The following is a 17636-nucleotide window of genomic DNA, read 5'->3' on the forward strand; positions in this document are numbered from 1 at the left end:
GGTATCTTTTCCTTCAAAGGGACCACAGCCTGAACATCAATCACAAAGAGAAAGGAGATTTTGAAGTCTGGACTCCATTTGGCCACCAGGCAACAAATTTCTTTGCTCACATATAGAAACTACTCTGACAGATGAGGTAGGAGAGCGAGAGAGAGCAGTGTGAAAAAATCTAGAAAAACCCAACTGCATGAAGGTAATTAGCAGATGCAAACAAGGGTGGAGGAGAATCATGTCAACGTCATTAGGGGAGGCAATGCCTGAGCAGTTTCAGATTTTGCATTTTCAGGATGAAAGAATCAATCCTAACAGAAATATTTATCATCTACAATATTTAACAGTGAAATTAGAGTAAGAGAGCAATCAATAACATAAATTGCGCTATCGAAATGAGCATTGAATTAAGACACGCATGGCCAGGTGTCCAAATTTCTTCCTTTGCCGATAATTTTCTCTGCTATCTATGAATCACATAGTACCCTTAACTCTGTGGCTGACAGTATGCCATTGGTTTGGTAAGGTCAAATAAGCCTAATCATACCGATTCGTCTAATTTCAGTTTCACAGAAGCGTTTACAAGTGTTGTGCTCCTATATCTGACTCAAGAGTCCAGCATGATTCCCAAGTCTCAGGCATACTGTAAATGATATCCTATACATCACTAATTTTTCGATGTGATACCACTAAACTCAGATGGACTGCAAAACATGTAGCAAGCAAATTGGCAATAATGATGCTAAGTTCGTAAACAAACAAACAAAAAATGGTAAGATATATAGGATATAGTACTGGGCAGCTTGTACAGGGAAAGTTTAATTGCTGCCATGAAAAGCCACAAGGGAGATTTTAGTGTTAACTGGATGTGGAAGAAAATGGAACACATGAGAGTTCATGCATGCAAGTTTCAGTGGGGATAGGGCTTCATTTTTTTTTTTTAGCCCATCACAATCTGTGACTCAAAAGCCTTGGGCAAAACCTATCTAGTGAACCATCACCACCACAAAGCAACTTGCCTTTTAACTCTGTCGAATGCTATTTTATTCATTTCCAATTGAAAACACCTCTGGAGATGCACATAGATTCATTGGGCCCTCTCTAAACTGGCCTCCTACTCCATGGAAAGCCTGAGCATCGCAATGCTTGAATCATAGGACTAATGATGTGATACAGCTAAACTCAGATGGACTGCAAAATATGTAGCAAGCGAATGAAAATTCATTTAGCATCAGCAATACTGGGTTGTTACAGTCAATAATGTTTTACCTTCCCAGCAGCCACATTTTTACAACAGCTACCTACTTGCATCATCAATGTCTCTTGATGTAGGGAAAGCAGAGACTTAAAGAAAAAGAAACTCAAGAAAGCAGAATCATTAATCTGTGTTGATTTCTGCTAGATCTGCTGAGGAGAACCACAGAGGTTTGCCTATAGTGTATTTTGAACCATTACAAAGAGTCCCATCTAAAGGCAATGTGCACTTACGTGTTAATTCATACGTCGTTAATGCAGAGCTGCTGTTCACTGTCTTGAAGCTGCTTTGGGCTATTCAGGGTAAGCAAAGCAGAAAGCTTGTTACAGTGCAAGGAAATAGTTATTGCAAATGATGTACAGCAGAGACAGAGGCAAATGATGCAGCACACACATACACAGTTTGAGCCTTAGGACTATACCTTGAAGGGCAATAAAATCACATCACACTCTCGTAACACATCAAAAGCATCTCGCTCACACAGGGCTGTTTCATTTCCTCCTCAAACAGAGAGTCTCACAAATATACAACACAGAAATGTTCTGACTTCTAGATTAAATAGAACAAATGAGTAAAAATGAAACAATTTCTAGGGGGGAAACTCTCAACACTGTATTACATTCTTATTTCTCAACATGCAAAATTCAAAACCTGAAGAGCTGCAGGATAAAGACCTGGAACACGGGCCACAAAGAGCGAACACTTACAATAGGACAGGACCCGTTTCTTTAAATGCGTGTTAGATTTCCCACAGTTTCACTTATAGAATTCAATATTCCTGCTGTGAGCGAATTCTAATAATATGCTAAGCTGTGCAAAACCGGAGGTCAGTAAGGAACAGAGGTGTTCTAAGGCAAGAATTGTCATATTATGAGGAGAAAGAGGGAAATTTTTCTTAAAATACAGTTGTCTCCACCCCTTTCTCTCTCTCTTGACTCCCTGGAGAGGTACAGCACATTTTTTTCCTACTCTACAGCTATCAGGAATGTAGCTGCAGGGCCAGCCAAGAAGAGGGAAAAGAAGAAACGGGTGAGACGAGAGAACATCCAAAGTCATTATTTCATGCTAATATACACAGTCAGTCATTCAGCTTTTGTCTGGAAACAACCTTTATGCAAACCTACACCTATAGGAGCTTTACATCTCTACTCCGTCCTGGCTAAAACTCTGTAGAGTCTGAGAAGTCTCATTCAGCACTGACCATGTAAGTGAGGTCAGAGTTAGGTCTTTACGTTATATTTAAAGCATCCACTTTTTCCACACCCCCACAAAGATCACTCTTGCTTTTGTAGAAACCACTTTTATAGGTTCTGGAAAACATGGAAGATGATGTAAGATACTAAAATAGTCTCACTCAACCCTATTCTGCTGCTCTTCGAGTGAGTATTATGTTATTCTGACTATTCTGCTGACATCAAACAGGACAAAAGCTGGTCCCTCCATAAGCACATCTCATTGCTGGACCATATCAGTCAGGCTACCGAGTGCTCACATCTTTGCCTCCCATTATCTTATTCTGCCTATTCTTCCCTCTGATTTCCTTTCTAGCCTTTGTCTAAAAATCCTTTTCATTTTTCTATTATTCCTCTCCCTTTCCACCTTCTTTCCGTGTGAGCCAAAAACCCCAGTGACTAACATGGCAAGCATGCACCTTAAAATTCTTGCTCATTTTTGCACTTTTCTTCCAAAATAGGGACAAGCATTTTGAAATTGTAAAGATTCTATTTAAAATTTCTCCTCGGCTGTTTTCTTATACTGCAAAAAGAAAAACAAAATGTCAATTATAAAAACTATTAAAAAATAGCAAGAAAGAAAAAGGTTCCCAGCTGAGGAAAATGAAGTCTCTCTTCTTTGTCTGATAGCAGAACAAAGTATACCAGGGTAATAATGAAATGGAGGTAGCAGAAAGCAGGAAATCAGAGGATACATAGGGGACAGAACATCAATTCAAGCATGCTGGCATAGATTAACATGTACCATTACAAGCGATGCTGACCAGACAGAAGCTATTAGCATTTTCCAGCACCTTCACCCTGATTGTGTAAAAGCTAAATTATCCCCAGCACTCTTAAACACAATTGTGTGTTATTTCCACGGGGCAAGAGGTCATATAGCGTCTGGTGTAACGACGGATTACCAGTCTGGGATATTATAGGGTCCAAAACACAGGCTTACGTGTGAGCTCTGCTCTTAAAGCTGAAGGGTTCTGGATGGTTTTGGATTCTGTTCCAGCTCCAGTGTCGTAATCCAGCTCCCGATAGTAGATCCGGTATCCCAACAGCAAGCCGTTTAGACTCTCAACTTTGGGTGGCTGAAAAACATTCACATTAAGAATGGGCTTGTTAAGATGTGCATTGCACCAAACGTCCCTCGCAACGGGCAGTAGCTGACACCGGTCCTGTGCGAAGGGACACAGTGCTCTCTGGTGAAAATAGCCATTAATAATATACAGCGTCAAAGGTTGTATAATTTGAAAAACACAAGTTAAAGGCAACTTTGATGATTTCACTCAGCTGTGGTGACTACAAAAGGTTCCTTACTTAAAAATTGACACCTGATGCACTACACCAAGAGCTAAGCTCCCTTCCTTCTTGGTCCACAGAAACTTGTGTGTGATAAAGAATATAAATAAGCATGTCCCTGAAAATGCATGTTGCTGGCCACCAACAGTGGAACAGCAAAACAGTATTTCGTGTCTTCTGAGATGAAAAGAAATAAATTATTTTGTCAAAGACAGAATTTCTTTAGTGGCTATTTTCCTTGGGGACTGTTCATAGAACATTCTTCGTTTGGCATTATTTTACTGAAAGACTGATGAGAAAATAACAAAGAATTGGTGTATTCTGGCTTTAATTAGGAAGATGAAAATAGGTCTAATAGCCTCAGAGAGGCATTTAGAGAGGAGTCACGGTATGATGGACTCTGGTGTGTTGCATAAGTCCAGTCCCACAGGCAAACCCAGGTCTCCGTAACAGCTTAGAGCAGTACAGTATGTATAGCCATTGGGCTGGCTCAGATACACGTTTTTTTTTCTTCTGCAACATCTTGGAAGACACTCAAAGACATAGCACCTCAGCAAGGATTCTTCAGGAGCCCCTCACATCTTCCTTCAGATACAGATATACAGCCAGTACACTGAAAAGGAGAATTTTGTCTGAATGGCTCGCTTAAACAGAGACAAGCAAAGGAATTCTTCATGTTCGGGAAAAAAATTACTTTCATGAGTTTAATACAGGCTAAGAACTGCAGAGAAGAAAAGATGCCCTGAGCCATTTGTCGTCTAAAGATTCTTGTACTGAAATTTAAGGGGCTGAAAGTACAAATGAAAAGGATTTTAATGATGATCTCACCTTTAATCCAAAAAGATCCCTAGCAGTCTTGAGAACTTTACTAAGAAAAACCTTCTGTCCATTGTGGAGAAATTAAGTGCTGGTGTGAAATGCTGTCACAATAGAAGGTAATACCACATGTAATTTTAATGAAGAAAGTAAGAATATTTTTACAGGAAAGGAGGAAGATATTTGGTAATAACCGAGCATTCTGCCTCCAGAAACGACAAGAATTTTCCATTACTTCATTATGATGGCAGGAGGAGAGAGAGGGCTGTCCTGTCTCAGCGCAAAGGACTTTGCTTTGGGTGAGGGCTGAAGGAATTAAGTAGAAAGATTGCAGTTTATGGAAACCAAAAAAGAAAATTACGTTAACCAGAGTGTAAGAAAGCTACACAGCTGCCAGGAGCAGAAACTGCTCCTGCACGAAGCCGCCTTCTTTTGCAGTGGTCCTGCCCAGAGCCTGCTGAAAGCAATCCAAGTAGTCCCAAGATCTTGCTGTACTTACTCTGCATGGTTGGAGAACCTCATTCATCATTGTGTCATGATCATTATTGTGCTCCATCCTTTGGAGAAGCTCTGACCAGCTTTCACTATTATTTAGCATCTGCATTACAGAATGGTCTAGGAATACAGGATTGTGAGGGACCTCAAGAATCACCAGGATGAGGCCCTCCAGACTGCAGAAAGTCAGCTGCTTCTAGTCCTCTTCACAAACAGAGCAACCTCTGCCAGAAAACAAGCTGATTTTTCTGCTTTCCGGTATTCCTGTTGGAAAGCCGGTCCAAGCCTCACTACTTGGGCAGTGAGAAACCTTCATTTAGTTTCTAATCTAAATAATTCATAGCAGGTTTATAACCATTTGTTCCTGTGCTAACGTTGCTTTTTGGGTTAAATAGTTCTTCTCCCTATGGGGTGTTTACTCCCATGGTGTATTTTAAAAAGGGCAATCATATTCCCTCTCAGACTCCATTTTACAAGGCAAATAAATCAACCTCTTGTACAACAGCCTTTCCTGGGCTCAGATTGAGCCCTTCGTCCAAGGGACTGAGCAAATAGACTGAACAAAGCGACAGCCTTCTCCAGGGCTGCCTGATGATGTGATCGCTCATGGACCAGCTGAAACGTTCTCCTCCACAAGGTGGAGAAGATGAAATACGGTTTACTGCCAATTACTAGTATATCTGCCACGATTTTTTTTTTTTTTTCTTTTCCAATCTTCTGACTTTCCTCTTTTGTTTTCTATATTACACTCAAGTTGCTTTAGCCCTGATGGTTCGCTAGCAGAGAAGGGCTCCACAGCATGGCAGTGTCCTTGCCTCCTCCTGTCCTGGCAGGGAGGAGTCGCAACGCAAAGCGTGAGGACTACCTTCTCCAGAGACAGGGTAAAGGGGGGCACTGTCCCACCAGGACACATCTTGAGTGCATCACCACAAAGGAGGAGAGAGGCTGCAAGAAAACAAAGCCTAACCAGCACGGAAATAAACTTCACACAACGAAAAAATTCCTGTGAACGTTACATGGATTTGTATTTCTGTTAATTATTACCTAGAGGGAAGGTGCTCTTGGAAAGATTCGATGTCTTTTCCTATTTTACCTATTAATATATGTTTGTTTTCAATTTAAAAAAAGAAGTTGAGGTGGAATTCCTACAGAATCTTCAAAGGAAAACACTGCTGAAGCTGAGAAAGAGACTGTTATTCCCTGCTCTGCCATATAACTGCCTAACAGATAAAGCTTCATTCCTTATTGTGATATAACACTGATGTGTTGATAGCAAGCATTGTTTTCTTATGCTTTCATGTGATTCTCCATTTTTTCCTTCCTTTAATTTTAGGACAGGAAAGCTCAGAAAATAAATGGCTTGAAAACTGTCTTTCCCCTTGCCATGGAAATGATGATTCTTTCCTGAAAAGGGTACTCTGCTAAAAGGTCAGGTCTTCCCCTTCCTATCTGTCTTTCATGGACAAAACTCTGCTTTTGATGTAATGGATTATTTAGGATTTTGTAGGAAGGCCTCAGGGATCTGCTGAAATAGGTAAAATGATTATGAGTGGCAGTCTGTAATGTTGTGCAGAAGTAAGAAACATTTTTGTGCTCTTTAAAAATAATTTAAAAAACAACTAAAATTCAAGTTTGAATAATTGTTATCTCTAAGGTAGAAGCAGAACAGTACATGATCCTGATGTTAACTGCAACATCCTCCAGAACATTTGAAGTAACCTTGCATTATTGATACAACAGACCTCAATGGAAATTACTTATTTTCTTCCTACTTTAAATTTAAAAATAACGGACTGATTGGACCAAGCAGCTGAAAGCACAGATAGTGCATCTAGAGTTTGTTTTGTGAATTATTAACACAGCTCAAAGTTAAAAATTTAGCTTTGCTTGGAAATCTACTCTCCCATTTAGCTTGACTGCTGTTTTCAGTTTACATTATTTCTTAGACACTGCTGTGAAACTTCCTCTTAATTGGAGGCTATTGTAGGAGTTGAAGATTTTTGTTTATTTGAAAAATATAGTACGGCTGAATTACCAGGACCTATTAATATACATGTAGTAATGACATATAATCGCCCACAACTCCCTTGAGATGGCTCTGGCACAACAACCCCATTTCATTTTCATGAAATAAAAAGCATCCAATTACCTAAACAACTACCTATTTCACATTAACTACACACCAATAATCAGTCAATTGGGGGAATGTTTATTTCTGCAGTACATCATGCCTCACATCCTCTTTTTCCTCTCCTTGTATACCTTATTTTCTTTACTGTGGGCTTTAGTTGTAGGTGGGGTGGTAGATTTACATCTCTCCGTAATTCCTTTGGCAAAACAGTTCAACATGTCTTCTATTTGTTCAACATGCTGTAAAGCAATGTTGTTGCTTAGTATTATGCTGTGTGAACTTGGGCCAGCAACCCAGCAGTACAGCCAGGCATATTTTTAAAGTGCTGCTGCATAGCAATAAACAGACCCTCATACATATATTTTTTTTTTCCAAAAACGCAAGGAGCCCCATCTGTACTGTAAACACGTATGTACATTTTTCACTCTAATGCAATCTGTCCAAAGCTATCCTTATTATGTTCGTGGGATGCTGTCCCAGGAGCAGGGTGGGCAGAGGCTTTCCAGGATAGGTTATGGATAACTTGCAGTACCCCACTGGGTTCCCTCTATTAATGCTCACTCTGCAAAAAGAAGCCTCAGGCACTGGGTCACAAAATGTTCCAGCATCTCCCAGGAGGCCAGTAGTGAAAGATAAAGGAAGGCAGAGGAAATGCCTATATAAAACGCAGACTTGGCACGAATACTTTCACATCCAACTCAGAGATATTATGGAGAGCTCAAACTTCCTTTCTCTCCTCTGAAAAAAATCTCGATTTTTAGCCCTCAAAGAGCCAAAAGGGCATGTGGAGTTCCTCAAAGGTATGAACAGGATCTCAGGCACAGCATGCGCTTCTGATTATTTCAGCAGCTGAAGGAGGCAGTATGCGATGTGAATGAAAGTGAGCTTTTGATTACCTGGTCTTTACCAATGCCGCACTCTATTGAATGTTTTCAATGTAAAGATGCACATCTATTGATATCAATGAAAGGACAGGAAAATCTGTACAAGTAATGATCTTGGGCATCGCTACAAACTCCTTCACCTCCCAAGCTTTCCCTCACGGGGCACAAAGTAAAAGCAACTGTCAGAAATTTCCATCCATCGCTAAAATATATGCCTAGATCAGGAAAACAAGAAAGGAGCTGCAGTCCTTCAACTCTACTACAATACTTCCAGCTCAGGAAAAACATCCCTTGCAATGTACCATTAAGGTCAACGAGTCAAAGCAACCAAAAAATTGTTCCAGAAACATCAAAATTTTTCATTTTACCTACCTGCCACTGCACAAGGACAGATGAAGTCGTGTGGGGAGTTACTAACACAGAACTGGGTGGTTCACCTGGAACTAAACAAGAAAAAAAGGTAACCAAAGCAGTTATAGCAACAGGGTGGAAAACGAGCAGCTTTTATCCATCAGATTTTCCTTCACTGCTGAAGAAAATCTTCTATCCCAGCTACTACGCGGTGGGTCTCAAAAGCAATGTGGTGGATATGAATATTGCAATCCAGGCAGAAGCCAGCCACTTCTCGTACATCCCTTGCTCTACCTGTGGCCTTGGCAACTTGAGCAGGAATAAGAGGACAGCTGAGGGCATAAATCTGGAGGAAGCTGCAGCATGCCAGCCGCTCACAAACAACTGGATACACATTTGAAAAGAACTTAAACCAGCTGCGTGCGTGCTTGAAAGCGTGAGCAAACCGCTCCCGAATTTTCCATGATCTTTTTGCCACAGCTGGGGCAAGCCCAGCTTGTTTTTAGGAGGCCGTGTCGCATAGTCACAGATTATTTTAGTCAGGACAGCTTGATTTACCATGGGTTAACCCATTCCTGTGCTCATGGCCTATAGCACATACACACACACTATAGCAGCTCCCAGCTCAAATACGAAGAAGGGAAGGCTTATCAGGAGCTGACAGCCCTCCACAGTGCAATGCTCTAGTGGCAGCACCAGGTTTGCTCAGCAGAATAAATGTTCCGTTTGTTAAGGAGGTGAGAGGCTTTCACAGTGTTTCCCCGTTGTATTGTGAGGAGGCCAAGCACAACTCTGGATTCACTGTAGCTAAATTCAAAGAGGATTGAAAATAAAATTTTAAATTCCGAAACAGTGAACCAGTGCTGCTCATTAGTACCAGTTATAGCCTGCACTGATACAGCAGCCGTTGTTCAGGAAGGTGGAGAGTCAGGATGGCTTTAAAAGGCTGCTAAGCACATTATTCAAGTATTACATGGGTTCTTGTTCAACTTAGGATCCTCCTGAGCTCTGTCTTCTGTTTTTCTGATTTCAATATCACATTCTTTAAACATTCCTTTGCCAAATTGTTTCCTATTTTTATAACTCAATGTCGTATTTAACTAGTCATTCCTTGAGCTGTATGAAATACTGGCTAATTCCTAGCACCACGTATATATATATGTATCCCAGTATTACCCCATTTCCCAGGCTAACGGTAAATACTGATGCTTTTTCACACTTTGCAGAGTTCCTTTCTCCATTCAAGACATCAGAGCTACTTCTGCATTCAGGCACTGACTTTATACAATCAAGGAATTAGAAGCTGATCTCTAAGGCTAAAAATAAAAGCCTTGTCAATGTCATTCACAGTTTACTGGCCCTGATCTGCAGGATTAAACGCTCATGTTTCCAGGAGGTTCATACTCTTTCTTACTTATACCTCAGCAATTTTGCCATAGTGCAGACTGATGTGGATGGTGAGTGAAAACAATTGAAGAAACTTCTTCAAATGTATGCATGGTTCTACATTTATTTTTAATGATCTCTTGTAAATTATTCAATTTCTGCAAAGATAATGGTTAGTGCAGGGTTTGGAAGCCAATCAAACGGAGTTTAATTCCATTTTGAGACTCCTGAAAGTATGATTCATTATCAGAGGGCACAGCAGGACACTTAAGGCTGCTGTTACTAATTCAGCCACATCTCATTACTACCTGTATCAATCTCCTATGAAAAAAAGCACAGTGGATGTTGAATTTTCACTCCACAGTCCCAGTGGAGAACACATCGCGGTGGGTCCAGCGAACCGGGGAGCACTGGGGAGCGCCCATCCCATGGCGATGCCCCCAGTGCCCCGCTCCTCCTCGCTTACCATCCTGCAGAGTCGTGACCGCCTCAGTCTCCGCACTGAAGTCGCTGTCGCCGATGTCGTTGGTTGCTCTCACTCGCAGTTTGTAAGAGGTGAACGGGTTCAAGCTGTGGAACGTAAAAAATAAGGCTGAGGGATGAAATCTCCCCGCACCATCGCAACTTGCCTCAGAACAAGCCTCTGCAGAGAACCTGCCCGCTGGCGACTAAAGTCATTGAGCAGTTTTGCCTCTTCTCCACACCGCCTTTTCTTAGCAGCCTCCCCCCAGCTTCCTTACGACACGGGGGTGTTCGCACCCTTGCTACCATCAGCATCCTCTCAGATCTCCATTGGCCTGAGCTCCTGAAAACACGCAGGGATTCATAGCTGAACTGGGCTCCAGAAAACAGCCATGAAGTTGCAGTTCACGGAGCAGCCTACGACTGGGGCTTGTTGGAAAGGACAAGATGTGCTGTTATTCGAGTTTTGCGTGGCTGTGCAAAACGTGTCTTTCAAGGTGCTTTGCCTGAGATAGCCTCAAACCAGATCCGTGGGTCAGCTCATCCTCAGTGAACGGATGGAGCTGACAGGTAGAGAGGAGGCAGGTAATCTGCCCAGGGTCGGCCAGTGCGCAGCAGGCACTGGAATTCAGAGCGCCAGCCTTCTGACTAATCCTCTAGACCATACCGTTTGATCAGTGCGGTTTTTTCCTACTGAATTTCAAATTAATGCTATTACCTGGATTATTTAATAAAGACAGTAACAACAGGTTCCCTGCAGCTCTTTTATCTATGCAGTTCTTTAAGATATGCAAAGAGTGATTTCCAGCTGACACAACCTTCGCAGAGATTCTTCTGTCTTGGCTTGGCAGGGGAAGGCGTGGGGGAGGCTGCCTTTTGAGTCACATGCAAAGGCTAGAAAGGCAGAGCTCTAAGTTACAGGGGATTAGCTAATTAATTGGTAGTGTCTAGCCATCAGCTGGCAGATGTAACACTGACTACAAACCCAAGTTAAGTTACTTGTAAGGAATGATTAAACATCAAGGGATAATGCATTCTGATGGGCAGCACTCTCACATCATACATGTACTACTCTTCTGGACTTTCACAGGAAAATGCTTTTAGCAAGGGCGAGAAGAAATCTTTTTCAGTAGTGCCACCCTACTAGGACACCGTTACTTACAGCAACTTACCTACAGCAACTTGAATAATTTGAATAATCTTTCTTGATCTTTTGTTTTCAGTAATGGCAATGTCAAGTCTAAATTACATAGGTTGGTTTCCCTGATTTTACAGGTTTTGACTAGAAAGATACTGGGTATAATTCAGGGTGGGTGTAACACCTCCAAGATTGATGAATCAGGTCTGTATTTGTACCTATAATTGTCAAGTTTTCTTTTTCTGCACAATTAGACGAAAGCATAGCAATGTATCTCTATCTTCTGGCACATGATCAGTGAGCTGCCATACACCATAGCCACTGATGCTTTTATAACAGATCTGAAAAATCTGTATCTGAATGCTTTGAATACGTGATTCTCCAAAAGCTCACGGCCTTTTAGAAATAATCTGATTTGTACTAGCTCGTCAACAGAGGAAATGGACAGCAAAACAAGTGCCTTCTCAGAGACATTCAATTGCTTTCGCAGATGTTACAAGGACTTTAATTACAACAGCATCACTGAGGATATAATGAAGCCTGAATAACAAAGTTTAAACATTCTGATGCTATCTATAAACTTTGGTATGGAAAATACAGATAAAAACGGTTCTCATTTCATCTGGAAAAGCTTATATAGAGATAATTGCAATGCAGCATTGAGAGTGGATTTTAACATCAGTCACTACTGAAAGGATTTTTCACTAGTTGTATTTTACACAGCATTGTGTATCTACATATGGTTTAGCCTGAGTAGCGTTATCTACGGTGCCGAGCTTTCAGGAAGGGCTTCAGAAAGTTGCATTGCAATCCAACTTTAATTAGATTTATTGCATGACCTTCAGCAAATGTCTCAACTGCTGTTCATAACACCACCTCTAAAATGGGAGCAGTGACCTCACTTAACCTCTCTCTCTCCCCAAAAGATTGTGAAGCTGAGCAAGGCTTGCTTTGGCTTCCTAGCTGTTGGAATTGGAAAGCGTGGGAATTTCTATGCTAGCCTGGGATCATATGGTACCTTTCAATAATGCAGGACGTTGCCTCGTGGCTGATGGAAGAGGAGTAGGTTTGCCAGTCTCCGTTTGGCAGTTCTCGCACTTGTACTGTAAAATATCGTATTGGTGAAGATCCATCACTTCCAGGGACCCACTTCAACAGCAGACTCCGTGACGACACATCGCTCTGGGGGGTCATCACCTGCCTGGGCGGTGCTGGTCGTTCTGCAATTAAACCATAATTTGGTACTGCTTTGAGAGGAAATTCAAGCTAACATAAAATGTGAAAGCCTAACCGGATTTTCATAGCGGTAATGCCACAGGAGATTGGTCTTTTGGATTTGCCCCCTGAAGTATACAAGCCATCCCATTCCTTAACATTTTACTGCAAAGAGTAGCAGTAAAACTGATTCTTATCTCCATGCATAAAAGGTCACCATTGAATATACACCTTCCTAGCAACAGACCTCAAAACTTGGGGGGTTCTAGGCCTGGCAGGTTAAGGAAGAATCATTAGGACCAGCAGCCAAGCAAACCGAGGAAATCTTTACTGACACCCAGCTACGCTTCTAGCTGCAGTTGCTCTTTTGACAGAATTTCCCTGTAAACTAGTTCACTTTTTAACCTGTACTTACTACTTGGTACCATGGGACTACGTTCTCTCTGTGCTATCCTCTTCCACCAGCTGCTCCCCAGCCGAGGGATGACGAAGAGGAAGGGATGAGCTGGAACAGGCTGTCGTGCAGCAGAGTCCAAGCGCGTGACTTACAGCCAGTACTGAATTCCTGCACCAGCCCTCTCTGGCAAGGAACTGGGAGCCATCAGCAGCTCCTGCTGCTGCTTCCAAACCCCAGCTTGGAGACGACAGTGCAGAGCTGGGGCTTCAGTACCTGCCGCAGTTCGCTTCCAGACCTCCCCAATTCTTCCCTTCATACCCACTAACCTTGAACCTGCAAAGTCAAACCAGCCAGTGCCAATGCTGAGGGAGATCTCTCCAGAGTAATTAACCGTACACCTTTTAGATGAGGCAGGGAATGGTAATGCCGGTGTAAGCATGCCAGTCCCCAACAGTTTCAATATAGATCTCCTTTCCCGTCACTGTGTCTCCGCACTCCATCGATTTCAATAGAGAAACTCTATAGAGTGAGGAATAATTGTTTAATTGTTTATCATGAAGATTATTGATTCTGATTAAAATGTGTGGCATGTAATAAAGCAGAAATTGATTGGAGACACCGCAGTGACTTGCTTTTGAGAAGCAATTCAATTCAACTTCATCAGCACTTGTTTCCATAAACACACCTCCGCCTGCCCAATTCCTCACAGTTCCGTACGGCGAGCACGTATTTCCCTGCCATCCCCTAAAACCATTTCCTATATGTTTTGGCATTTCTCTGCAGCATGCTCTTGCTGACATCAGTGCCCAAAGATTTGTAAGCTATTAGCTGGAGGAAGCCCTCAGTGCCAGCAGCCTGCAAGCCGGAGTACAATGCAAAAGGTCAATGCCTTACACTGACAGGCTGAGACAGGTATTCAGGGTTATTCTATCAGAGGAAGCGAGTGTCGTGCAGGGATTTAATACTCTCTGCTGATAAGCTTTAACCAGCTTGCAGTTTTGGGCAGGTCAGATCTTGCAGTCAGTCTCCCAGGATTGGGTTTCCTTCTGCTGCTAATGGGAGATCTTGAAATCTCCTGTATTGCAAGATATATATACTTCCTGACTGTTTGTACAAAAACATTAGTATAAAGAGTTTATTTATGGGAGTTTAGCCACAAGCAAATGCTGAAGTGAGCTGTTTGTGCAGGAATGTAAGGCCAGGCCATATGGCTCAATGGACTACTTTTGATTTTTTGCTACATTTACATCTTCTGACTCAGTTCTGCCCTGGTCACTGGTGTTGACTATTCTGAAGGGTATCACACCACTGTGGAGCACTACAGAAGAACCTCTGGGGAACACTGCTACAATACCACTTGGGATCTGTAAATCACAGGTATCATTGTAAAATGTGAAGATTTATATTGGGATTATCCAAGGAACTTAATGGACAAGAGTGGCCAATTTTGTTAATTTTCAAGGGAATTTTTGTGCCTGCCTACATTAGTATCAAGGACATCTAATGCATTTTTATTAATGGAAATTCAGTATCTTTTTACTCTACCATATTTATTGTCATGTATACAAGTTTCAGGTTTGTTTATTTACTTGTTAGCAGAATAGCTGCACTGGATAAATTTCTTTATCATCTCCTCATATCAATCTTGGTGATGGGAGATTATACATTTTTCTCTCTACACTTTACATATGGGATCACTTCAGCTAAATCTCAGTGCCTTGGGACTCGGTTCCATAGCGTGCATAGAGACACAGCAGAGCCATCCATCATAAAGAGAAAAGGTTCATTTTATACTATGACTTGCCTATTCAAGATAACCCTACAGCATTGATAGCACCGAGGGATCATTGTTCCCGCAGCGGAGCTGGGAGTTCTGCCTTGAGCTATTGTGTATCCAGCAACAGCTTGTGCACTGTCTGGGAAATGTGAGCACATTTTTTTGAAAAGGAGAGGCTCTGAGCTTTGAGTATTCACTTTATTGGCCATGGTGGGTTTTTTTTGAAACTTCCACATGTTGGACTTTAAACTTCCACTTTGACAGCTATCAGACAGGGGTGGAAGAAACCTTGAGCTGATAAATCTCTTTGATGGACAGTATCTTTAGTAGAGGCACTTTAAGTTTCCTACTACAGCTCTAGAGTTTCTTTCTCTGAGAACTACACTGTTATGCACCGGGAAGGCTGCACATGACCTAGAGAGCTATGCCAGTGGGAATTTTAACACCAACCAGGCAGGCCAGAAGTAGTTGAAATGCAACCCACAGGCCCTCGCTGCTGGTGGTTGAACATCAGGCCAATGTCCTCTCTTCTAAGAAGTGTTATAGGAAAATAATAAGGAAGACATTGTGAGCAAATAGCACAGGAAATCCTAACTCTTGCACTAAAAGATCTGCAAGGTGTAGAAAGGACTTAAGAGATTGCTTAGTAGGCACATTTTGAGAACTAACAGTAAATATAATTGGTTGTATTATAGTGCAAGACTTGGGCAAGAGCCAAGACCAGGCACACAAGCACATGCAAAAGTGCTAACAATAGTTGAAAAACATCTATAGAAGTCTGCCCTAGTTACCTCCTGAAGCGTGCTTCTCTCTGAACTGTGATTTTTATAAATTGCAGAAGTTGCATGGTTCTAATTTTTGAGGGAGAAGGTTTCTTAAAGATCAATATCCAGACAGCACAATGGGTCAGAGTGGTATGTGGCACAAAATCCAGTGATGCACAAGGGAATGATGCTGGTAAAGTTACGCTGGCTAGTTTTGACTTTGCCAGCTCAAGAGACCAGATACATGCTCTGCAACGGAACATGACATATGGTACAAGACCAGCAGAAAACCCACACTCCTGTTCTCTACCAATATATCCTCTTTTAGCTCTGGATTAAAAAAAAAATAAATAAATCTTTATGCACAAGTAGAAAATATGATTTTTCTAACTGGCAGCTCTAGAGATCTGTTCTAAGACTGGAGAATCAAGCAGTTACTTAAGCCAAAGCATTAAAAGCAAGCAATGATGCAGAGCAGATTCTGTAATACCTTATATGTCTTTCACGTTTTGATATATTTGGTATCTAAGCATCTGGTTTCATTTATACACATGTAACTCCTGCTTTCTTCAAGTAGGTTCCCTACAGAACAGAATTTGACTGGAGATTCAGAATGTGAATAACCATTTTATGGCTGATGCAAGAAGCAGAAAAATTCTAGGCAATCCAGATGCAAACACTCTGCTTGAATGTGTGGCAGTGAAAGGCCAGAGTAATTACTAACACATTAGGTCAGGACTCAGGTACAATGGAGGAGCCGTAGAGAAATCCTGCAACATCACCGCCTCTCATTTTGCCTTCCCTAATCAATATAATTCATCCATCACTTACTTTCTTAAGATTGCAATCTTTCTAGAAAACGAGAGAGCTGAAAAAAAGATCTGACTGCAGAAGGAGGCTGCATCTGGCCAATATAGCAGCTGATGGAAAAATCAATCTCCAACAGCCCGGCAGGTTAGAAGAACTGTGTCTCATAAAAGTCTATCTTGCTCACCAGGTTTCTCAAATCATGATGTTGCTATGGTTTGGGGCAGGTTTATGGGGTGAGAAGGAGGAGGTGTACAGGCTGTAGCCTGTTATTAAAATTCCCCTAAGTGCAGCACAGGCTCCAAGGCATGCAACAGAAAGTACCTCAACCTGTGGCTGCAAGCATTACCTCTTTTTTCTGTTGTGATCACTGTGGCTTCCAGAGGCTCCCCCCAGCCCTGCCTGGTCTTGGCAGATGTCCGAAAGATGTATGCTGACTCAGGGGTGAGATCCGTAGCAGTAAACTGCCTGACTGTCGAGCCAACCTCCACCGTCGTGAACTTGTTAGGGCTGCTGCTGGCCAGACGGTAGGCAATCTGATACCCTGAAATCACAGCATCAACGAGAGAGAGAAAAAGGGTTAGGATTTTTTTCTAGCAGGGACAAAAGATTACCAAAACTATTCATTTATCATAATTACTTGTTTATATGAGACCAGAACAAAGTAATGTATTTCCTTTAGTGTTATAAAACTCTGCTATGTGGCATCCCTCCCTCAGTCGGGTGCTGTACCTTACGATGGAAATCACACACAGTGGCGCACACGAGGGTCTACTGAATATTATCTGCCATGAAACTGGTTTCACTTTCCGTCCTTTATACCAACAAGATACAAAACCAGTTTAATCTTTCCTGAGCATACTGGTACCTTGCTGGAAAGGCAAAGGAACAGAGTCCGTGCAATTAACGTCACCCGGTTGAGCCAGTTCAAGACAACGCTCTCTCTTTCAGCTTTCCACCCAAGCACACACGTGCATGTGTATGCACACACGCTCACACGCTGTTCTGCCCTCTCACAGTTTCAGCACCGGCTCAAACTAAAGGTTCTTCAGCTGCAGAGCAGCTGGATTGCCCAAACCGTGCAGGCTTCGTACCGCTCAAGTAAAGCCTTGCTCCTGCTTTTTGCGCTTGCCTTTTTCTCAGCTCTCCCACTCCCGGGTAACTGTACAGCGAGTGCCAGAACTGCCAACAAAAGCATCCTTCTTCGGTCATTCAACATTGCTGCCCTTGCCCACAGCCCGAGGA

General features: G+C 42.1%; 1 protein-coding gene across 7 annotated transcripts in view; it reads right to left on the reverse strand.

Annotated features, from left to right (window-relative positions):
* The window catches only part of SDK1 (sidekick cell adhesion molecule 1), a 417371-nt gene that overhangs the window by 49440 nt on the left and 350295 nt on the right, over positions 1-17636 (reverse strand). For 6 of the 7 annotated variants that reach the window (XM_030001765.2, XM_030001768.2, XM_030001764.2 and 3 more), the window contains 6 exons: positions 16741-16935; positions 12450-12651; positions 10298-10401; positions 8467-8537; positions 3422-3557; positions 1480-1539 (listed from right to left, as the gene is read on the reverse strand). In XM_030001765.2, the coding sequence (XP_029857625.1) occupies positions 1480-1539; positions 3422-3557; positions 8467-8537; positions 10298-10401; positions 12450-12651; positions 16741-16935 (768 nt within the window). The remainder of the gene's footprint in view (positions 1-1479; positions 1540-3421; positions 3558-8466; positions 8538-10297; positions 10402-12449; positions 12652-16740; positions 16936-17636) is intronic. The other variant, XM_030001769.2, reaches the window with a different exon arrangement.

This window comes from Aquila chrysaetos, chromosome 25, assembly GCF_900496995.4.
Source record: "Aquila chrysaetos chrysaetos chromosome 25, bAquChr1.4, whole genome shotgun sequence".
Taxonomy (NCBI): Eukaryota; Metazoa; Chordata; class Aves; order Accipitriformes; family Accipitridae; genus Aquila; species Aquila chrysaetos.